The sequence below is a fragment of the Ursus americanus genome, chromosome 14 (assembly GCF_024610735.1).
Source record: "Ursus americanus isolate L20-20 chromosome 14, mUrsAme1.1.p, whole genome shotgun sequence".
Lineage (NCBI taxonomy): Eukaryota > Metazoa > Chordata > Mammalia > Carnivora > Ursidae > Ursus > Ursus americanus.
Genome location: NC_142140.1, coordinates 22,485,431 through 22,510,360, shown reverse-complemented (window position 1 = coordinate 22,510,360; position 24,930 = coordinate 22,485,431). Strand labels below are relative to the sequence as shown.

Here is a 24,930-nt window from a genome sequence, read left to right as displayed (position 1 = left end):
GAACAGGAAGGAGGCCAGCGTGGCTGGAACAAAGGGAATAAGGAAGACAATAGCAAGAGATGATGTGAGGGATATAATCAGGGCCCGGGTCAGACAGGACCTTGGTGGTCAGAGGAAGGACTCCGGGTTTTATTCTAAGGTCATGGGAAGCCATTAGAGGGTTACAAGTAGGGAAGTAACATGACGTGCTATGTGGAGAATATACTAGAATCACACATTTCCACCAATTGTCAAAATGCTACGCATTCACCAGTTGCTCCTGTGAGTTCTCTGAGCTCCTTGTGGGTAGGCACCAAGTCCTGCAATTCTTGGAATCACACCCAGCTCACTTGGAGCAAGGAAAAGACACACGGTTAAAGCCTTAGTGACTGAATGATCTTTGCTTCTCGTTTGACAGAGTCAAAAAAAAAAAAAACCACCAATTACTTTCTTTCTTTCTTTCTTTCCTTCTTTCTTTCTTTTTTTTTTTGAGAGAGAGAGAGAGAAAGAAAGCACAAGTGCACATGCAAGCAATTGGTGGGGGTGGAGGTGCGATGTGCGGGAGGGGCACAGGGAGAGCGAGAATCTCCAGCAGACTCCGCACTGAGCATGGGGCCCGACGCAGGGCTCAATCTCACTTCCCTGAGATCAGGACCTGAGCCGAAATCAAGAGTCCGATACTCAACCAAGTGAGCCACCCAGGCGCCCCACCAAGTATCTTCTAATATGTTCTCTCTGGTTTTGTTTTTTTGTGGGGTTTCGGTTTGTCTGTTTCCTTTCCTGACCGTCTTTCAAAGAAAAGTGAACAACAATTTTATACCCATAGAAGTTCACTTTCCAACAACCTCAAACATCTGGAACACAGCCTTGAAAGACAGAACACAAGACGTCCTACAGAGCTCTGTAAGAATCAGTCATAACTTGGCAACACGAAATCTCTAAACGTGACTTCTGACTATCGGAATACGCACCACATCACTCTTCATTAGCCTACAGTCCTTACCCTTGGTCCCAAAACCACAGCAGAATAAAAATTGCAATAGGGATCGTGGAATTCTTAGGAGCCGTAATTCAAGGAGCTTTGTCTCTGTGGACAAAATTGAATAGGGGCACATGGGCAAAGAGGACTGGAAGGTCTAAGGCAACTATATATTTCTGAAGGTCTCCAAATAACATTCCTATATTATTTGAATCCTATTTCGTCAAAAAATAGAATAGGGGCACCTGGGTGGCACAGCGGTTAAGCATCTGCCTTTGGCTCAGGGCGTGATCCTGGCGTTATGGGATCGAGCCCCACATTACGCTTCTCCGCGATGAGCCTGCTTCTTCCTCTCCCACTCCCCCTGCTTGTGTTCCCTCTCTCACTGGCTGTCTCTCTCTCTGTCAAATAAATAAATAAAATTTAAAAAAAAATAGAATAGAGGATCATTCTGAGAGTCCGTGGGTAATAGTGTACAAAGGAATTTGCCACTATGGTTGCCTTACACAACGTCCCTGTCGAAGAGCAGTATGCTCCCAAACACACCTAACTTGTCTGACTATTCCCACTTAGAACATTCTTCCCGAGTCGTATGGAAACTTCTCTCAATCTAGATTTTCAACCTGCTACGCAGCCTCTTGGGTTAACAGACTTCCTAGGCTCCATATGTAGCAGTAACCATCACATGATTTTTAAATTAACTCCTATCAGTAGTACTCAGGCAGGAATCCTGAGCTGGAAAACAGGCATTACGGGGCCACTTTTACTTCTAGGACTCATCGTTCTAGAAAAGGCGCTCAACCCAAGGTACGGTTTTCAGCATTCATACGGATGAATAAGTAACAATTACACCGCAGGTCACTGAATGGGGCTGAGCCTCAGCGCAAATGCGAGCGGATAACACAGACCTCCGGCATCAGGGAGGAAGTCAAACGGGGCATAAGGTAGATGATGTGGCCCAGTGCCTGTTACCAATATCAGAATAGTCATTCCTATCAACTATATTCATCATCATGTAAATAGGATTCTTCTTAAATTCCCAGAGCATTCTTATTATCTTCTGTGCACGTGTTCCATGTTCAAAGTGTGGCAGTCAGCGTCCCTGTCACAGGGCCAGTCAGTGATTTCTTCCCCAATTCATGCAAACTGTCAAAATGTTGCCACACAGCCACTTCTGAAAACTCAAAGATACGCTGGTGGCACAACGGCTGAATAATACAGTACTTTTGTCTAAAAGACAAAGTCCCCCTTAATAAAGGAACATCACGGCCTGTCAGTTTGCTCAGCACATCAAGCATCCATGGGGCGCTGGAAGGATGGAAGAACAATGCCTGTACCCTAAGGTATGGAACGGATTTGAAACAAGGTTAAACAGGAAATAATGTTAGATGTTAGCTAATTAGAACCCATGGACGCCAACCTTTCACCACCCCAATAATGCTCTTAATTGCCACCAAAATGATTTCAAATCGTTGAAATTAAGAATGGGTTTTACATACTCTGATCGCTCTACTAATTTATCGTTACCTAAAAATAAGTTCTGTAGAAGTACGCTGTGAAATACAAATGCATCTAGACTTATTGACACATACGCACACTCAATATAGTAAAATGTTCTTCATTTTCTTTGAGGGCTACAGCTCCAGAGACAAAAACTACTCAGAAATAGCACTTAGTTTTAGGGCCAAACTGCTCTGGAAGCCAACATCATTGTTTTTAAAGGGGGACGGGGGTAGGAAAAATGCCATATTATCCAAAGAAATACAATATATCAAGCTCTGACTCCAATCAAGAGAGGATGTGAGGACTGGGGCCGACCACTTTATCTCCCTCTCACTCCATCACCCAGTAATTTAAATCGGAGTCCTGATTCTCCATCCGCTTATCAAACACTACATACCCTCACAAGACGCTGTCTCCAGCAAGAGTCATCCTGCTTTCTCTCCCCTCTGAGGACTGTCGGGTCCCGCTCACTCTATCCATCAGTGTGGCATTATCTCTAACTTCTCTTGTGGAGAAAGGACGCCATCACATACAGCCATCGGATTCCCGTGTGAGGAACAAGGCTCGCTCATTTGAGATAATGCTTCATGGAAATGATCGTCATCCTTCACACGTGTACTGTCCCCTCAAGTCTCGGTGCTGAGAAGGGTATCAAGAATAGGATCGTGTCCATCAGCTTTCACAATATCCTTTTTGTAGTTATGTTATAGTGAAGTTAATAATACTATCAACCTAGGGTACCCACCATTTTAAGGAACACCTGTGTGAAGCAAAAATATTACTTCGTGCCTTTCTCAGTTGATGGAAAAATGAGAAATTACGCTTTTATTTATCAATTACATTTTCTTTTTCAACCAAATTGCAGAAAAAAAATATTTAATGGGTTAGCATGAAGGAGGCACTGTTCTAAGTGGTATGGTTGTGTTTGTCTGAGTGTGTCCGTGTTTAATGGACACACATCTACACAGATGCAAATGGAATCCTCACAACTACTTTACAAGGTACACACAATTACTTTTCCAACTGAGGAAGCTAAGTGTTCAGAGAGGTTAAGTAGTCTGTTTAAGGTCACACGGCTCATCTGGAAGAAACCAGCATTCATTTCCAGGTCATTTTGATCCTGGAGCCCAGACTCAACCAATGTGCTATAAATGACAACAATGCTTGAAACTTGAAAGAAAATCTTCTAGTTATTTTTATCTTTTTCTCGAACGTGTGAGTCAAGGCTCTCAAACTCAGTTGCTTACACTGCAGGGTCAAGGGAGTCAACATCAATGAGGGAAGCGGGTGGCACAGGAATGAAAACTCCGCAGAGGCTGGGGGCAGCTAGCAGTCAGCTGCAGCAAACTGCTACAAAGCAGAAATAAAAACTCAATGTTGCCCCCAATCTGAATTTTTATGTCCAATCCTGTGATTTTCCAATACGCAACCAATTTAAAAATACTTTAAAACATAATCTGGCCGAACAAAACACATCCGTAGGCCTATATTACCTGTGGGCCACCACTTGGAGACCTTGGCTTCAAACCATGTTTTAAATCAAATTTTTGGTGGGATACAATATCTCAAATCATTGGCAATAAATAATTGGTGATATTCACATGTCATTGCCAATATCTGTTTGATATTTGTGTGATTCGGAAAAACTTGATTCCCTCCCTCCTCCTGAGACACTTAACCAACCCCGTTCCTTAATTCATGTCTTCTTGCTGCAAAGTTTTCCTTTGGGCAGGTAGAAAATGACCTTGCTCTGGGAAACAAACTGAAGGCTTCAGAGGGGAGAGGGGTGGGGGAAATGGGATAGACTGGTGATGGGTAGTAAGGAGGGCACGTATTGCATGGTGCACTGGGTGTTATACGCAACTAATGAATCATCGAACTTTACATCAGAAACCAGGGATGTACTGTATGGTGACTAACATAATATAATAAAAAAGCATTAAAAAAAAAAAAAAAAGAAAGAAAATGACCTTGCTGGTTCTATTTATTATTTAACAGAACTCCGTCTCAAAATCCCTGTCATAATCCATAATAAAATAGAGCGAAACTTAATCGGCTGTAAATGTACAGTAGTTAGCATTCACCGCAAAATGCTAATATTTCGAGAATGCCATTTCTCTTCCTGGCCTTTGGACCAAATTGGTTAATGGGCTGAGACTCGGGAAATAATGGAAATAATTTAGGCAGAGAACTTCCCAACCATGCACCAACCTTGAACTGCATTGCATCCAAGCACGGAAAGCAGCCCGGAAACGGTACCCTACCACACAGGGCCAACGATGGGAGCTCGCCAATCAGGGTGGACACTTGTAACTCTGACAAAAGGACAATCTAATATTTCAGTCCCAAGTGGCAAATGCCCACTTTTCAGACCTTCCTGGCGTCAGATTTTTCCTAGATTAATACATAATTAAAATTGAATGTCTAATATGCATGCAGGAGTTTTCTAAAAGACAGTTCTAGTCCTGGAAGTGCTTAACCCAATATGCTAATCACATATGCTAATCACTGGGCTGGGACCCTGAACCTGATCAAGGGAAGCCCCAAAATTATTTTTCCAAAAATCTTTGCCTTCAAATTCCTCCCTTTCAAAGAAGACATCTCATCCACAGCTTCTGGGACTATAAAGTCACATCTGTTAGTATGTTGTCATGTATGTCAACGTATGCACACCCTCCCCCGCAACCCAGCAAATCCACCCACCATCACAGATCCCAGGGAAATTCCTCAACAGGTCCACACAGGGACACTTACATGGCTCGCCAATGCATCTGCTGTCATTTGTTTCGTTTTTGTTTTGGGAGAGTAGAGGGCTGGAGCAACTAGAGCGTCCACTGCTAAGAGAACGAAGTCAGGTGTTCACTACAGAACATTCGGCAGCGATTCCAATTTTGGTCTGTTCATTATTCACTCTCGGGAACTAACTTGGGAAAATCTTTCCCACTTATAGCTTGAAGAGCTGAGATGACAAGCCCCGGGAAATTTCATTTTCCATGAGAAAATAGCCTATTTAATATTTAATAGCCTATTTAATATTCATTTAGTTTTAAAAAAACAAACCATATTGTACCAGGTACCTGGTAACACAAAAATAAAACACCTGTGCTTATCCTTTCGGGACTCTTCGCCTTGGAAGGGAGACAAACACAAACCCTTTTCATCCCCAACGGTAAAGGCTGCCCACGACGTGCACAGCGATGCCATGAAGTCGCTGAAGGTGCCGGCCCTCCAGGGACGCCAGGAGGGAGACGACGCGCGGCTCCAGCTGGCCATGAGCTGCATGAGCCGACCTCCCCTCGGCCCAGCTCTACACCCTCCGCCAGTTCTCAAGCATTCCCGGGTTTCTGTCTCCACACATGGGCAGAAAGGGACATGAAGATTCATCGGAACACCAAGCCCTCTGTGACCTGTCCCGCTCCACTCGACTTACTGGACACCTGAGAGGGGCAACGAAAACTCCACCGATGTCACCCACATCGGTCACACGCCAGCTCCATGGGCCCAGAGTGCAACAGGATGCAGAAGCTTCCACGTCGGCCCGCTGCTGACCGGCTTATCCTCTGTGGCCTTTCCCAGCCGGCCCGAAGGGCAGATCGCCTCTGTGGACCCCTGAGGTCATGGCAGGCCAGCTTTCCACTCAACCCTCGACTCACTTCCCCGGAGGGAAACGGTTCTCTGATGATGCCATTAGATGCCTGTGTTTGCGGCACCCCTCACCAAGACCGCAGACTTGTCACCTCGGGCAGGGAGGCGAAGATGTGGCTGTAGACACGGCGACTCTTCATCTTTTTTATGCCGTGGTGAACCCTACAAACTTGCTCTCAAATCAAATACCCGTAAATGCGTAGGATAAAATTCATAGGATTGCAAAGGAAAATAGGTATATTGAAATGCGCTAAGTTCCAGTCGGTTAAGCATCTATCTTTGGCTCAGGTCGTGATCCCGGGGTCCTGAGATCGAGTGTCCTGCATCAGGCTCCTTGCTCAGCGGGGAGTCTGCTTCTCCCTCTGCTGCTCCCCCTGTGTGCTCTCTTGCTCGCGCGCTCTCTCTCCCTCAAATAAATACAATCTTTTTAAAAACAAATAAATAAAAATAAAATAAAATGTGCTCAGTTCAGAACCCGAGCAATTTTTAAGTATTATTTATGATACGCGTGTGAACACACATGTAGTTGTTAGTGGAAAGAGGCACAGAGGGCACATGAACCACCTGCCAGTCCTTACAGGATGTTTATTGTAATTACCCTAATTAACCTGTTGATTAACATGTTTCTGAGGGTTCCCAAACCAGTACATCTTACAGAATATTCAGACGGAGATTCTAACTCTATCCTTCAGGAAAGCCCGAGCTACAAATATATTCTAATTGTGACATGACACTCTATCTACCACCCATGTCACCTTCTGATCCATCAGCAACATGGGTCAAGCAGGATAAGGAACACCGTCAGGGGTCGGGCAGCAGAATCCAGGCATTCCGTCACCTCAGCCCACAGCCATGTGAACTGGCATCTCAGCGACCCTGAAACCCACTAACCACAACTGCTGACCAATCTGTGACATCCTGCCCTCCTTATACCTCAAAGCCTGAAAGAACCTTAGCAGAAGATCCTTTAGCTGGGAGTTTCAAGTTACCATGACTAAGAATACATTTTACTTGTAAGAATAAAATTCACAGTCTTCCAAGCAGATAGCGCCTAATTTTTTTTTTTATGCACAAAAATGCACACATGAAGGGCACTTGGGTGGCTCAGTCAGTTGAGAGTCTGACTTCGGCTCAGGTCATGACCTCAGGGTCCTGGACTTGAGCCCCATATCAGGCGCCAAACTCAGTGGGAAGTCTGCTTCTCCCTCCGCCCCTCCCGTCCCTGCTCATGCTGTCTCTCTCTCTCAAATAAATAAAATCTTAAAAAAGAAAAAATGCATACATGACACAGCATTACTAGGAAATCACAGCCCTTTTAATTCCTTAAGCCCTTTCTCCATCAAAATGTCATCAACACATGCTTGAAAAATGAGATATATACAGATGAGGGACATCTATCCAATTAGTCCATTATTGCTACCAAGATGGATATGAGGACCCTTAACAACCTGCCCCTCTCCTAGTCAGCAGATCGACGCGCTGTCAATTCAAAAATTCATCTAACTTCTGTGTTGTACAGCTGTAGAAACGGAGGCCAAGAGATTCGACAATTTGTCATAATAATTTTTCATGGTCTACACAACTAGTTAATCATCTAAACCTGGAAGAAAGGCCGGTCACCTGGCTTCCAAGGTGGCATTCTCAGTGTTCAGAACTGCACAGATATGATCTATTTAAAATATTCTGAAAAGCTGTATTGTTTAAAGTATTACACACCGTTATTTTAACTTACTAATTCAGACTAATTAGTGTGGTAATATCGGTCTGGCTTATTAACATGCCTAAGTCATTTAAAAATAAATCTATGATTTTATTATTTTCAAGCACTCTCAGCAGCTTCACCTAGGTAACAAGAGGAGAATTTATAATTAGCAATATTTTTATTTTATCTACTAAAAATGCATTAAGCACATCATATACAAAAATTAACTCAAAATGAATCACAGGCCTAAATGTAAAGCCTACCGCTAAAACATTTTCTAGAAAACCACCCCTATGACCTTAGGTTAGAGGCAAATATTTCTAAGACATCAAAAGGACAATACATAAAAGAACACATTGGGAAACTGGGCTTTATCAAAACAGAAAACTTCTGCTCTTCCAAAGATACCATGAAGAGAATGAACAGACGGGGAGAAAATATCTGCAATTCATTTATTTGGTGAAGGAACTGTATCACGAATATATAAAGAACTCTCAAAATTCAATATTAAAAAAAAAAACCCACTTGAGAAAAATGGGCAATTATTTGAACGCACGCTTCACCACAGATACACAGAAAATTATGGGCAACGTCATTAGGGAAAGGCGAATTAAAACCACCATATGGTATCACTACACATTTACTGATCCTACTGAGTGCTGACAAGAATGTGAGGAAACCGGGGCTCTCCTTCACTGCTGGTCGGAGTGGTGGTCGGTACAACCACTGTGGAAAACAGCTTGACAATTTCTTAAAACATCAAACATATGTCTACCACATAAACCAGCCATTCTGCTCCCTATTTCCTTAAAAGAAATGAAAGCATATGCCCATTTTGTCCATTTGTATAAAATGTTCGTAACACCTCTACTTGAAACAGTCCCAACTGCAAACACCCGGTGTGTCTATCAACAGGTGAATGGACAAACGGTGTGGGACGAACAATTGAATTACTCAGCAATTTTTTAAAGTAAGCTACTGGGGCACCCGGGTGGCTCAGTTGGTTAAGTATCCAGCATTTGGTTGTGGCTCAGGTCATAATCTCAGGGTCCTGGGATCAAGCCCCACACAGGGTTCCACGTCAGCAGGGAGTCAGCAGGGAGTCTGCTTGAGGATTCTTCCTCACCCTCTCCCTCTGCCCCTCCCCTCACTCATGCTCTCTCTCTCTCAAATAAAGAAAAATAGAGATATTAAAAAATATAATTAACAATGAGCTATTGATGCACATGGCACCATGGATGAACCATTAAAAAAATTATGCACAAAGAAATCAAACAAAAAAGCATACATACTGTAGGATTCCACTTAAACACAATTGTAGGAAAAGCAAACTCATCTATAATGACAAAAGGATCGGTGGTTACCTGGGGACGGCGGGGGTAGGGGCAAGAAGTACTGGTTACTAAGAGGCATAAGCAAACTTTCAGGGGGGACGGATATATTCATTGTTTTGATCATGGAGACGATTTCATGGTGTCCATATATATGTTAAAACCTATCAAATTGCACTCTTTTTAAATAAGTTCCAATCACTGCATGTCAGGTACACCTCAATAAAGCCATTAAAAATAAGTAAAATAAAACGAAATGCCTTACGTTCTAAACATAATACCAAAACTCTTTACGTGAACTATTCCATTTAAACCTCACAACAACACTTTGAAATATGAGATGCTGTTACACCCATTTCCAGGAGAAAGAAACTGAGGCTCACAGAGAGTGAATAACTTTGTTATTCAGTAACTCCCATAGCTAGAACTTTACAGAGCAAAGGCACAAGCATTTTGATTTCGTATTAAATAAATGCTTTCAAAGCACTTGACAAGTTTTTAAGGTAACTTAAACAGCTCCCAGACAAAGATAGATAGATACAGATATACATCTATCTTTATCCCAGGCAAATATATTTACACTATATATTTGCTTAGCAAAGCTCTTTTCATAGACAGCACATGGGTAAATGTCAGCCCTATCATCTCAGAATCATCACAAATTCTAAAATTAATAGGGCTCAAATTAAGGTTTCAGCAACTTAAGAGAAATAATCCAGGTTCAGATGTGTCACACGCCCAAGAGTTGCAAGTGAGGCTCACTGGAAACCAATTCAACATCGGCACAGCACAGGGTAGAAAAGTCAGGTTAATAACCTTCTTGTTCCCACCTGGAGAGATCAAACACCTGAGTTTTTCTTCAGAAGCAGATAGGCGCACGTACATATGTGTGTACACACACACACACACGCACACACACTGGGCAACTAAATTGCTAATCTAGCCATTCTGTGGAAGTTTCAAATTTCTAGGCTGTGCCCTAGAAGTACGCTAACCAGAAAAGTCATAAATTTTGATTGCTGCTCTCTCTCTTTACATATGGGCATTATTTCCCATAGGACAGAATTGGCCAGCAACAGCTCAAGCAGGTGTAATATCGTCAGGTGGAATTCACTAACCTCGGCTGGTTCACGCTCACTTGCAAGTCTCTAGGATGAGACCACAGCACGTTTGATGAAGGGGCACTGAAAACAGAACCACGTTCATTTCCCTGGCTCAAATCCACCCAGGCTTTCAAAGCTCCTCTTGAAAGAAGAGCCTTCCCCCATCCCTTGCAAATGCTTTCCAAAAAACCAAGGCAGTGACTGTTCGATTTGGAGGGAGAAGACACACACCTTGACTTTGTTCTCCTTCACTCGCCGCCAATTCAGGTTGTTCAAGGCTCCCACCCCCACGCTTCAGGTGCGTCTAGTCCTTCAGCAGGGACCTACGCAAAATCAGTGATGAACCACAGAAAATCTACCTGCTTCTAGCAACACTGTGGATGTTCTCCCCCCCCCCCCAATTTCATGCTCATAGTAATCTTTTTCCTGAAACAAAGTTCTCTATTATTTTCCCTTCTGACTTTGGGACCCCATAACTCACACCAAACTGGGAAGAAACAGGACCACACAACCCAGGTGGAGAAGCCACGGCCTTCAGGCTCTCCTCGCCCTATTTAAATTGATGACAGTTCTCAGGACACCTGGGTGCCTCAGCTCAGGTCATGATCCCAAGGTCCCGGGATCAAGTCCCACATTGGGCTCCTTGCTCAGGGGGGAGCCTGCGTCTCCCTCTGCCTGCTGCTTCCCCTGCATGTGCTCTCTGACAAATAAATAAAATCTTTAAAACAAATAAATAAATTGGTTACAGTTCTCATCTGCTTTCAAACATTCCCCAAAACATAAGCACTGATGACACATGGCATTAGGAGTGAAATTATTTTTTTAACTCTATAGACACAGTCTTCTTGTGATCAATTAATCCTTTCTCGTGGCTTATGAACATCTCCTCAACAACATTATCTCCAGTGTGCTATTCGGAGGCCACCATAGGGGCCACAATAATTCAAGCATCCAAGCCACACCTAGAAAAACACAAAACCTCCTTTTCCTTCCTGCCGCATCGCCACCCCTCCTGATTCTTTTTACCGATGATTTCGTTTTCTTTATCTGGGACAAAAGATTCTGATTTCCTTAGATACCACTGGCACCCAGAAGAGTTACTGACCCCTAGCTTTTTAAACCCCAACTTGTAGGCTTTGTTTAGAGGAGTTTAAGTGCGGGGCTTGAAAGAACAAAGAGGAACTTTCTTCTCAAGGGTAAGGAGAATCTTTTCCTAACTACCCAGAGAACTCTTCAAAGATGGATCTTTACCTTCCCTGCCTCACAGACTCAGAAAGGGGCAGCAGGAAAAGTCTGCTCTGCCGAGTGGGACGGCTCACGAGCTCATTTAAGGAACAGAAATTCTTTACTCTCCGGTCAGTGAAACAACCCTTCCTTCCCCCGAAAAAGGATGTGAAGCCGGCTCATTTGTCAGATATTTTGCAAAGCTGACCTTGCCAATGGCACTGGGACTTGAACTTAGAGCCAAAGAGATAAGAAGCCGAATATTAACACCTCGTGTAATCTGTTCCTTTCCCTTCCTATTAAAGGCCAAGATTATGAAAAGCCCATGAAGATGGCACTGGAGAAAAATAATGTGGGTGCAAGGGAGGTCAATGGAATTTCTTGTGCTAGAGGCTTTTAGCATCCAGGAATGGCCATGCTAGTGCAAACTGAATATTTTCAGTCCTTCCGAAACGTGGAGAAGGAGGGCACCTTTATAGGGGAAAAACAGACCTCTCTCAGCCGAGCTGTGGCCCACTACCACTAAAAGAGAGACTCAACAGCCCTGGATCAAACTATAGTATGATAAGAGCTAGAGTCAAATTTCTCTCTTTTTTTTTTTTCTTCTGAATCAGTGGTTCTCATCTTTGGCTGCAGGCAGCTATTAAATAATACAGTTTCCTGGGCTCCACCTTGCAAGATTTATACGTGACATAGCTGTGACGACGGCTCTGTGTTTCATCGTGTAAAAGCTCCCCAGAGAGAGAATTAAGTAGGCATCATCACATAGATGCCCTTTTCAATCATCGCCAAAACAGAGACTTTTTGACCATTCTACAATCCTTTTTCTTATGTATAAGAGAGAGGGGGAACCTCGGTGGCTCAGTCAGTTACGTGTCTGCCTTCGGCTCTGATCATGATCCCAGGGTCCTGGGATCGAGCCACATGTTGGGCTCCCTGCTCAGCGGGAACTCTGCTTCTCCCTCTCCCTCTGCCTGCTGCTCCCCCACTGCTTGTGCTTGTGATCTCCCCCCCATTCAAATAAATAAATAAAATCTTTTTAAAAATAAAAATAAAATAGAGGCTATTCCTATGGAGTTGCCGACACAGAGATATATCCATACAGTATACAAACTAACCATTCACTGGGGGTGGAGCAGGAGGAAGACAGGGACAGTTATGGAGGGAACCGTATTAAACCTGTATCACCGGATTGCACGCAGGTGGGTAAATGCCCATTATTGGTTAAAATAAGCTGTCCAGGGAGTAACTTAAAGACTTACTGGCTGGAGCCAACACACACACACACACACACACACACACACACACACACTCTCTCTCTCTCTCTCTCTCTTTCTCTATTTCAAATTATTTTGATACTGTTCTCTTCCTAGCAGTACACTCTTAGAAAGAACGATTACACAGGCAGTGATCAGGAAACGGAATGATATTCCCCAGTCTTTATGACTTGAGGTTACAAACCCCACTTACCTGGCATTTTCCATAAATCTAGAATGAGTCATTCGGGGGGGAAAAAAAGAACTAAATAAAACATAAAAATAAATTAACCGAAATAAAAGGAGATGAAACAGTGTGCCCTATGATTGACCCATGAAAACACAAATAACTTCTAGTTCTCATCTTTCAGAAAGTACTCTGCAGACCCAATTTGTGAGCATGCGCTGTTTATTACAAGAGCCACCAGCCATGTGTGGCCCTTGAGCACTTGAAATGTGGTAGGGTCATAGGTAGAAATAATATTTTGGATACAGTAGGTTACACAAAATGTATTAATACAAAATTAATTTCGCCTATTTTTTTTTTTTTAACTTTTTTTAGGTGGTTATAGAACACTGAAAATTACCTATGTGGCTCTCCTTTCTCTACTGGACCCCGCTGCATTAGACCAGGCTTGCTTTTTCGGTATTGAGCTCTTCTAAGCCTTGCCTGCCCCCTAGTGTCAGAACTAAGGCCATACAGGCAAATCATTTTTCAAAAGCATCTGTTTTAAGTACAGTTCATTTCAGCCTGCAAAGTAAGAAATAGTAGCTTACATGAGCAGCTTTTGTTATTTGCAGTTTTCACCAATAATAAATTGCACTTGAGTCTCACCAAAAAACTCCTGGAATAGAAATTACATTCCACACTCAACTGTTACCTCAGAAAGAGGTTTCTTACGGAAAATTAGGGCTAAAATAGTCAATCCAATCCAAAGAATCTGCAGGGTTTCTATAAAATTTCAGCCATTATAGGGGCCAGAAACATGAGCCCAAACTTGGATGCAACAACTACTCTTCAATTTATCCTAAGTTAAAAATTACACAAGGTACCTGTAGGGGCCAAGACCTGGCAACCCCAAGACCTCCCCTGACAACTGTCTGAAAAGAATTTTGATAGAAGACCTGCTCCAGGAAGAGAGCTATCATCAGAGGTAACTACATTATGATATGAACTAGGTATGGTAGACAGGGAGAAGAGCAAAGCCTGTTCCATGAAAGTCCTCTATGACCCACTGTTCCTGAGGGACCCAGAAAACACCTGTTTGCTGAACATTCACTGTTTTGTTCTTCCTGACAATTGCATTCCTCTTCTTTGAAGACCCAGACCCCTACCTCCTTTCTCCTTAGTTCACAATGACATATACACCTCATTTTGCCTGACTGTCTTTGGAATTTCCATATCTGTATGGCTTCCCCATACACAGCCTATTCAATTTGATTTTTCTCCTGTTTACTGGTCTCATGTCAGTTTAATTTTTAGTCCAGCCAGAAGGACTTTGAAGGGACAGGATATTCTTGTGCCCTGACAGACCAAAGAACACAATCACAACATTCAAGTGTTCATCATCGTTTATAATACAGAAAACAGGAAACCTAGGTAACCATCAATTTCAACAGTACAGAGATCTATAAAATAGAATACATTCCAAAGGAGAAGGCAAGTTTCAATAATGACAACTAACACGTTTCGAGCCCTAACTCTGCCGGCACAATTCTTTTTATTATTTTTTATTTTTTTATTTATTCAACAGAGATAGAGACAGCCAGCGAGAGAGGGAACACAAGCAGGGGGAGTGGAAGAGGAAGAAGCAGGCTCACAATGGAGGAGCCTGATGTGGGGCTCGATCCCAGAACACCGGGATCACGCCCTGAGCTGAAGGCAGATGCTTAACCGCTGCGCCACCCAGGTGCTCCTGCCAGCACAATTGTTAGCACCTTCCAGATATGAATACGGACGCAGCTCAGAGATACTGCAGGTGCGTGCGGTTCCAGAGCACGGCCACGAAGTCAATATCACAATCAAGACAAGTGGATTTTGTTTTTCGGTGCATGTAAAAATCATGTGTACAATAGACTGTTGTCTATAAAGTGTGGACTATCGTTCTGTTGAAAAAACAATGTACATACTTTAATTTAAAAATACTGTATTACCAAAAATGTTAACCGTCATCCGAGCTTTCAGTGAGTCCTCATCACTGATCCATCGCAGATCCCATAACCAACACAGCAAGGAGAGAGTCTGAACTATTGCCGAGAATTACCAAAATGTGACACAGGGACACGAGGTGAGCCAATGCTATCGCAAAAATGGTGCCGGTACACTTGCTTGACGTGAGGTTGCCACAAGCCTTCCATTTAAGAAAACAAAACAAACAAACAAAAGTAAAAAAACCCTCAATCCCATGAGGCACAATAAAACGAGTACAATCCAACAGGGTATGCCTGTGATGGACGCCTAATTACAAACCTAACAGGACTCTTTTATCTTTTATTGTCCCCACTTTACAGAACAAGAGACTGAGTCCCAAACGGATTACCAGCCCAAGAGCAAAAGGAGAACCAAGCACACGTGAAGCTCCTACAGCTCGTTGTGCCATCAACAACAAAATCGCCTGTACCTGACCCGGGCACGTCAAGCCTTCCACCAGCACCCCGCAAACCGTGACGGGCTAACTCAGTAGCCAGCACGTAGGGGGAAATCTCAGACCTGTCACAATTCTTGTGACATCATCTTGTCACCCGCCCAGCTTCCGGCACCTCCAGGTCACTCTGTCCCCAGCTTGCGGAAGCCTTATTCATTAGAAATTCCTTTTCTCCTTCTTTCTTAGGGTTGAGCTGAGACATCAGTCTTCATAAAGCAACGCTCTTCATTACAGTCCGCCTTTTAGAACAATGAAAAACAAGCCTTTTTCTCTTGTACACGATAAAGCTTTGACCTCTCCAGGCATTGATCTATCTCCCTGCCTTTACCCATAGCCCTCAACTAGTCTCAAAGATGAACGTTTCCAGACTCCCTCTCATTCTGGATGCCTGTAAACATATAAATAGCTGCTATTTATGCAGTGTTTACTATGCTAATCCATCTGCCTACTTTGTCTTTTTCAGTCATCCCAATAACCTCATAAGGAGAACAAGTAGATCATTCCATGTTCACAGATGATGATGCAGGTTCAGAGAGGTTAAGTGGTCTTGACAACGTCACACAGCCAGAGGAGCAGAATCAGGATTATATTGGACTCCAGAGTCGAAACACTTGGTTCCCTTTACTGCTTCATTCCCAGGTCTGCTCCAATTTTTCAGGTCCTACATACACCTGGACAGAGTGTACGACATAGGAGGGTTTATACTGAAACAGATTAATTTTTTGAAGGGTCCAGTTATTCCTAGGACTAAATCTCAAGGACACAAAGTGCTTACTGTCCCAAACTCATCATGTCTACATCAGATGAAACTTTTGCAAAGATCCCTCCAGGATTAATTCCACAGGATTCTCAAGTTTCTCAAACTGCCAGCATCTTTCCACCACATTACGTTTGCTGCCCTCTTGTGGGGAAATGGCAGCTTACAGCAAAAAAGAACAAAAGGACAAATCGCTCGCTAAAGAAAGAAAAAGTGAACTCTGGCTTCCTTTTAAAAGAAAGTGACTTATCAACTGGCCCCTTCACCTTTCCTAGAGCTTGAGACTTCAAAAGTCCACGTGGTCTCAACTCAATCATTACCTCAAGTAGAGTTTTTAAAAACAACACAAGTGGTCTTCTGTGTTTTCTAATTCCTTAAAAATACCACTTCTGGACTCTCATGGAAGTTTATGAAGGCCATTGCCTTAAAGAAAGACTCCCACCACCTATCCTATGAAAATTAGGTGGGGTTTTATTAGGTTTGGTTTTTCAGTGCTTGAACTAAAATGAAAACTTCAAACCACACCTAGTACCTCATCTTTCAAAATTGGGGGTGAGTCCCACCTTCTTCCCCTTTATCTTCAACAGTCCTTGTGAAAGCTCTCCTTGTTGATACACAACCATCAACAAGCCACTCTCCTAATCTGAGCCATTAAAAGCATCCAATAAACGTCTAACTAGGGTTTCCTGGGGCCACAGTTCCGTTAATTGGCCAGCACGAACCACAAAGCCCTTGGGACGGTGACAGGAGCCCTTCCGGACACTGACGCTCAGGTGTCTGCTGTTAACCCTCAGCAGCCTGCCCCTGCTCTGGAACTGCCTTGGGTACCTCCGCAGGGGCGTAAAACCTGACCAGGTTCTCAGCATCTCCGTACAGATAGCCTCCCCCAACCCCCATTGATTTTGACCTTGAGTTTTCCATCAGCTGAGCTCTATACTAGGAAGAAAACCACACGGCCGCTGCAAAGATCACAGACTTTCTTTCCCTGAAGGTCATTAGTGAACATTTATAGCAGTGCTCAACTCCCTCCCCATCACACACACACACACACACACACACACACACACACACACACACACACACCCTAATGGAATATAGAGCCTCACTAGAATGGGAGGGAGGCAGGAGGGAAGGAACGAGGAAAGGGATAGTCAAAATCCTCCAACGGCCTCAATCTACGAAAAGCTTCTGCCCATCTTCGAGTAAACCATCAACAGAGCCAAAGGAAAAGTGGATAACGAATACAATAGCTCAAATACAAAGAGTCCACCAGCACATTAAGAGAGTCGTCAGTCGAAAACAGATGCAAGCCCAGACAACGGACACGTTTTCATTACTGGATTGGCAAAAAATTAAAACTGGATAGCACCGCGGGAGGAGAAGGGTATAGGGAAAGGGGCGTTTTCACACTATTACTGTGGGTGGAAGTCTAAATTAAGTCCAAAAGTTTTGAAGGGCACTTCGGACCGATTCAAACGTGAATGCGCTCGCTCAGAAGGGCAGGGTACTCACCAAAATCCGGCTTCTCCCCTTCGGCCTGCGCCCGCGGCTACAGTGTCCTCATTGCGGCGCAGAAAGCCGCACTTATGCGCCGAGGCTCCAGCCAATGGCGGGACCGCGCACGAGCCGCTGCCCACGCGTCGGCGGCTCAACACCCCGCAGCTGAACGCTCCACGCCCGCTCGTTTCCCCTCGCAGCTGCCTGGAAGGGCGGCCCCTCTAGGACAGCCTTGGAAGCCACGGGTTGAAAATGATAGTACTTCCCTCCACCTCGGCTTCCAAAAACACTGCGGTACAAGAGCATCGTCCGGCGGATATATTTACCCCCTACCTCGAGGTCACGTGAACAAGAAACAGCCTTCCCTTGGTTGAGCCAGGATGTGTGTTTGGTCTATTGGTTACAGCAATTAGGCTACTCTAATACGTGGACATGCACTTTAACTCAAGATCGATCTCGCTACTAGGAATTCACCTGAAGTTGGAACATGCATATTTGTATAAATATGGTAACAAGTCAAAGGTCCACAAAAATTAGGAGTGATCAAATCATTTATGGCGCCTCCATACCACAGATGACCACGCAGTGTTACAGGGAGTGACAGATCGGTAAGCCCTCAAATGAAAAAAATTTATCAACTCTATTGCTAAGCGGGAAAAAATCAAAACAGGGGGCATAGTGATACATAAGTGCATACACACATACTCGTATATGCCTTCTTTTTTTCTGGAAGGATAGCCGTGATGATTAATTTTATGTGTCAGCTTGACTGGGCCCTGGGATGCCCAGATATTTATTTGATGAAACATTATTTCTAGGTGTGTCTGTAAAGGTGTTTCTGGAAGCGATTAGCATTTGAATTGGTGGACTGAGTGAAGTAGATGGCCCTCCCAATGTGGCTGAGCCTCATCCAATCCCTTGAGTACTTGAACTGCACGAAAAGGTGGGAGAAAGCTGACTTTGTTCTTTGCCTGACTTTGAGCTGGGACGTCAGTCTTCTCGTGCCCTCACTGTTCCTGGTGCTCAGCCCTTCAGACCTGGACTAGGGCGCACATGGGCTCTCTGGCTCTCAGACCTTCAAACCACTCCACTGACTTTTCCCAGGTCTCCCTCACAGACCGCAGATCAGGAGACTTCTCAGCCTGCACAGCTGTGTGAGCCAATACTTCATAATAAAGCTTTTTATATCACACATATCACGCACACGTGCGCGCGCACACACACGCAATAGAAAATGAGAGAACAGAGCCCCCTGCAGGGAGGAACTAGTCCTGACTCCTTTGATGGTTGTTCAGACAAGGGGTGAGAAGGATGTAAATCCCAAAGATGAAAGCAGGAGGAATCCCCTTAAACCCTAGGACATGTGCTGAGAATAAATAAATAAAATCAGCTAGGAATTCTAGGGCTGCGAATTTCATTCCTTTAGCAGGATTTGCCAAGGCTTTGCTCTGACTTCTTGCTGTCCCGATTGCTCTTGAGTCTTGGCTTATACAGAAGATAATGTGTATATTTCTTGTATGTATCATTCTACTCTTAATTTAGATTTATCCCTATGCTTGTGCCTTTTCTAAATGCAAAGAAATGAGGATTGCCACATGGATAAAAATTGAAGGTTGAGGGGCGCCTGGGTGGCACAGCGGTTAGGCGTCTGCCTTCGGCTCAAGGCGTGATCCCGGCCTTATGGGATCGAGCCCCACATCAGGCTCCTCTGCTATGAGCCTGCTTCTTCCTCTCCCACTCCCCCTGCTTGTGTTTCCTCTCTCGCTGGCTGTCTCTCTCTCTGTCAAATAAATAAATAAAATCTTAAAAAAAAATTTTTTTTGAAGGTTCAGTCATGTCCTCTGTTTCCTTCAACTTTTAATCACTTTTCAACACAATCTCTCAAGCAGAGTTCCTGGAAGTCTGGAAATCTGCTCTTGATAACCTGCCCCACTGAAATGCTCTGCCTGATTGCTACCCTGCCTCTCCACCTCCACCCAAGAAAAGAGGTATGAATGAAATAGATAAGACTAATAACTTCAAACACTCCATCCTTGAGAACAAGCTCATCAAAAGATACACAGTGCAAGGACCAGCTAGCTGTAGGCACTTCACGGCAGCCAAATGGTATTGATTTTATGCCGATTCATTAAAATTTCAATTATTTTTCTCGTCTTCTCTGAACTCTCACTTGAGGCGGGAAAAAGGAGTCGTGAGAGATTTTTAAAATCATTGTAAGCCTAATATTATGTCTTAGCCCTAAAATCAGAATAACTGAGTGAAAAGCACAGCCTGCTATATGTCTGAAGGTAAGGATATCTGCTAAACTCCATACATTAGACCTGTGGGAGACAGAATTTATGATTCTGACGTATACCCGGTTGACGGTTCAAGATTCATTTTTTCACTAAACAGTCAAAGCAAGCAAGCCTGTCATTGCCACACTTCAAATTACTGAAGCAATGACAGTAAATTAATTACAAACGAATATGAATTGCGCAGGAAAACATTTCACTGGGGAGTTTCCAAATCTGTATCACTTTAAATGTAGATGTAATAAGGAAAGGGGGTGGCGGGGAGGGCAGAAACACACATACACATGCACGCACAGATAAACTTAAGTGATTATTTTCATCTATTTTTTTTTTAGAAATAAGCAAAATATAGACAAGGGTCTTATGAGAAATTAGGAGAATGATTCTCTAAAACTTTAGACACATTTTATTTTAGGTCCCATGCAAAAGCTACCACTGCTTTTTTTCCCTTTCTTTCTTCTTTATTTTTTTAAATCATTCACCATCTTTTCTCCACATATGTTGAAATGGTCTTAGATTATCTGCGGTTTCACTCTAGCCCTGGAAATGTTTAAGTTTACCCCTGAAGGTGTCCTGCCTTCAAAGGAAGCTACAGGAGTAATACATACGCAAAGAAAGTGCTCCTGGTTTTCCAGGATTCTGTGAGAAAAATCACTCTAAGAATGGAAATGTACTCAGGAAAGGAAAAGGAGAAAAAAAAAACAAAAAACCTGGAAAACATCTTTTAAAAATGTCTAGAACAACACTCTTTTAGCACCAAACCATTGAACTGCTTTGCTCCGATGTATCTCATGCTTCCTCTGATTATTTACACACCATCAAAAGCTCTTGTCAATTACCTGTGTTTAAAATGTGGACTCTGACGTTTGAAAGGGTTTTATTAATTGATCTCAGCGGTGCATAATGAGCTTAAAGGGCTTACCTGCGTGTCCCCGGAGGTGCTGGCTCGAGGCGGACATCAGCTTACAGCACACCATTAACACATAGGCCAGAAAGAGCCAGTGTGACAGCAACACTGACTTAGCATAGACTCTCATCCTGGAGAGAAAGCAGGACACAAGTCAGTGAGGGCTCAGTGAGGTGAGGCTCTGGGGCAAACATGTAAGCACGATCTGGGGGAAACTGGCAGAAAACAGCAAGCAAGAGATGCTCAGCGCTGGATTTCTTTTCCCCCAAGGAAACTGAAGGCAAATCGAACCTGACTCCCTCTGTGCATTAACTCAATTTTCAATGAACGCTTTTTATAATTACAAGTTTTCCAAGTTAGCAACATGCTTCAATGAGAAGTCTGTTTAGGAAGCCCCACTGTGTAGCATGACTTATCCTCATAGAACATGGACGTAACACACTATTTTATATCATGAAATTAGAAAGCTACACGCTTAGAGCTGGATTCAAATAAAATATTCAAATAAAATTAAAAAATTCTGTGCATTGCAGAGAAACCACAGAAATTGTCACACTCAGCCTGAGAGTTTTCTCCTGGTTTCTCTGGCTGTATATTAATAAATGATTATTAGTCTCAAAGTTTGGTGGGAATATGGGTAAGTATAGGTGAATATAAAATAAACTTTACATGGATGTCAGCAGATGAATATACGTAAAGAAGATGTGATATGTATATACAATGGCATTATTCAGCCATGAGAACAAAGGAAATCCTGTCGTTTGCAACAATTCGGATGGACTTTGAGGGTATTATGCTAAGGGAAATAAGAGGGAGAAAGACAAATACTGTTTGATCCCCCTTACATGTGGAATCAGAAAAAGACAAACTCAGAGAAACAGAGTAGAGTGGAAATTAGCAAAGGTTGGGAGATGAGAAAAATGGCGAGATATTGATCAAAAGTGACAAGATTAACAAGTTTGGGAATCTAATGTACAGCATGGTGATTATAGCTAGTAACACTTTATCATATACGTGAATGTTGCTAAGAGATCTTAAATGTTCTCACCAGAAAAAAGAAATGGTAATTATGTGACAGGATGGAGGTGGTAGGTAGTACTATGGTAGTCATTATTTTGCAATTTATGTATGTATCAAATGAGCACATTGTATACCTGAAACATACACAATGTTATATGTCAATTATATCTCAATACAGATAAGATAAATAAATAAACGTAACTTCATATAGATGGACAATATCAAAACAGTTGCTCAAAGACAATTCAGTTCACAAATGTGCATGTGTAGTCTATTCTTCTCAAACAAACCCAAAAGAAATTAAATAAAAAGAAAATATCAAGAAAAGATTTTCGGGGTGCCTGGGTGGCTCAGTCAGTTAAGCATCCAACTCTTGATTTCAGCTCAGGTCATGAACTCAGGGTCGTGAGATTGAGCCCTGAATCAGGGTCCATGCTCAGTGAAGAGTCTGTTTGAGATACTCTCTTCTGCCTCTCTTTCTCTCTCTCAAATAAATAAATAAAATCTTTTTTAAAAATGCATTCTCCCCTCAATTTTCTTTTTATTTTAATTGAAGGATAGTTGACATTTCCACTAATTTCCTGCTCTTTTTGACAGTACAGGGAAATTAGATAGAACTAGATTAACTTTTGTTTGCTTTTTTTTTTAATTAACTTTTTCAAGCAAAGTGGGACAGAGCTTGGCATTTGAAACTCCAATGATACTAGGTTCTGCCTGGCACATGTATCGTGGTGTCTAGAATATAATTCACCACACTGGATCAAAGGAAACCCCCCCGCATACACACACACACACACACACACACACACACACACACACACACGTCATGTATAAACACTCATGATTGGATTCCTGTTTGCCTCACTAGAAGCAAAGCTTCTGAAGTTCTGGAAGGAAGGGTATAGAAGCCTGTGGCTGCCAGCAGCATCTCAACCAGAACCCCAAGTCTGTGCTTGAGGGAAAGCACAGCCTTGGGGATGAGGCACCCAAATCATACTCCAGAGAACAGGCTCTACTCCTACCCTTCTCTTTTGGGCTCTCACAATTTGGTCAAATAGATCTTGTTGAAAGGTATCATACAGCTCATTGATGTGAGACTCAGTCTGCCTTTGAAGCAGCCAGGACCAAGACAAGTTTCCAAGATCATCTTTGAACAACTCCGCATTACAGGAGACACCAAGTGTTGGCTTCTTTTGCCCTTGGCCTTGGAAATCCTGAGCATTCCAAACTGAAATGGGAACACAAGGTCTCTTACTTTAAAGGCCTTGCACGTGCTTTAATTTCTCAAAGCACCATCTTCCACCTCCCCCACTTCATCTTGCACACATGGGAGACAGACACCCTAGGAGCAGTTCAAAAAGTGGCAAAGAAACTATGTGGGTCTACGGGAGCGTTGGTACGAGTTCAGCTGCCCCTTGAACAACACATGTTTGAACCGTGCAGGCCCATTTACACATGGAGTTTCTACAATACATTGTGGTATTATAAATGTTTTTTCTCCTTCTTACGGTATTTTTTTTTTAAGATTTATTTATTGGAGGGTGAGGGAGGGCAGAGGGAGAGAGAGTCCCAAGCAGACCCTGGGCTGAGCACAGAGCCGGACTCGGGGCTCAAGCCCACAACCCTGAGATCATGACCTGAGCCGAAACCAAGAGTCGGACACTTAACCGACTATACCACCCAAGCGTCCATCTTATGATTTTTTTAAATAGCATTTTCTTTTCTCTAGCTTACTCTACTGTAAGAATACAGCAGGTGATACGTATAATATAGAAAATAATTCACTGTTTATGTTATTGGTAAGAGTTCCAGTCAACAGCAGGTTCTGAGTGGTCAACTTTTAGGGGAGTGAAGTGCCCAACCCTCGTGTTGTTCAAGGATCAACTGTCATTAATTATATTGTCATTTCAGGGAACTGATTATTAATTTATTACTAATTAGGGAAAGCATGTAGTTTCAAAATTCTATTTTCGCTGAATTTGTGCCTGAAGTGCTCTGTCCCACCCATCATGTTTTAAAATTCCAGTTGTTAACTCCAATATTAGTTATTGATCTAATTGTTATAAAGGTTCTTACCCAAAGGTCAAAAATTCAAATGCCTGCACGTGAATGAGTAGGCTGGCGGGGCCTAAGGCACTGGTGAATGACAGGGACTGTGAAGGCCTGCCCTGGAGACCTACCTGGGGGCAGCTGCTACCACCCCAGACTATTACTATTGTGTGGAAATGTGAGCCCAGGAATGCCAGGATTAACTTTTCAAGAGAAATTGGACTCTGGTATACGATCTGCACATTTTATATGTTGGCACCTAATTCAGTTTGTTTTATTTTAAAAGCAGAGTGCAAAACAGACCAAGTAAAACACATTTGCAGGCTGGATAAGACACCTTGGCTTCAAGTTTGCAACAAACTTAGTGGCTCCAAAAGGGAGAATTTTAAGGAATCAGATAAATGGGGTATAAATTTCTATTTTGACCTAACAAACAAACTGCCAAACTCAGCAGTTAAAACAATATGGACATGGCTTCCATAGTTTCTCATGGTATCCTTAAGTCAGAAGTCTGGCACATTCCAGCCAGGTCCTTTGCTCGGGGACTCACAGGACTGAAACCAAAATGTCATCTGGGTGTGACCTCATCTGGAGACTCAACTGGGGAAAGAATGGCTTCTAACCACCTGCATGCTGTTGGCAAAATCCATTTCCATAGGCCCATATAATCGAGGTCCCTGTGTTCTTGCTATCAGCCAGGACCTGCTCTCAGCTCTGAGAGGTGGCATCCTGAACTTGGCCACTTATGTGGACCCTACTCAGGCTGCTTCAGTCTGAATCTCCTCTTCCAGGAGAAGTGTAGTCCTTTGCTAGGACTCACCTAGTAGGTCAGTCTTATCCAGGATAATCTCCCTTTTGATTAATTCCATGTCAATTTATTTGAGACCTTAATTACATTGACAAAATCCCTTCATCTATGTCATATAACCATAACATAACCACAGGAGTGAACCCCATCATATTCATAAACCTGCCCACATTCAAGAGGAGGAAATAACCCAGGTCATATACACAAAAAGGTACAAATCTTAGGAGCCAT

General features: G+C 43.0%; 1 protein-coding gene across 1 annotated transcript in view; it reads right to left on the bottom strand.

Annotated features, from left to right (window-relative positions):
- TAFA4 (TAFA chemokine like family member 4) overlaps positions 1-24,930 on the bottom strand; it is a 151,080-nt gene that overhangs the window by 91,240 nt on the left and 34,910 nt on the right. Inside the window, exon 4 of the mRNA XM_087866693.1 lies at positions 20,838-20,953. Coding sequence (XP_087722819.1) covers positions 20,838-20,953 — 116 coding nt within the window. The remainder of the gene's footprint in view (positions 1-20,837; positions 20,954-24,930) is intronic.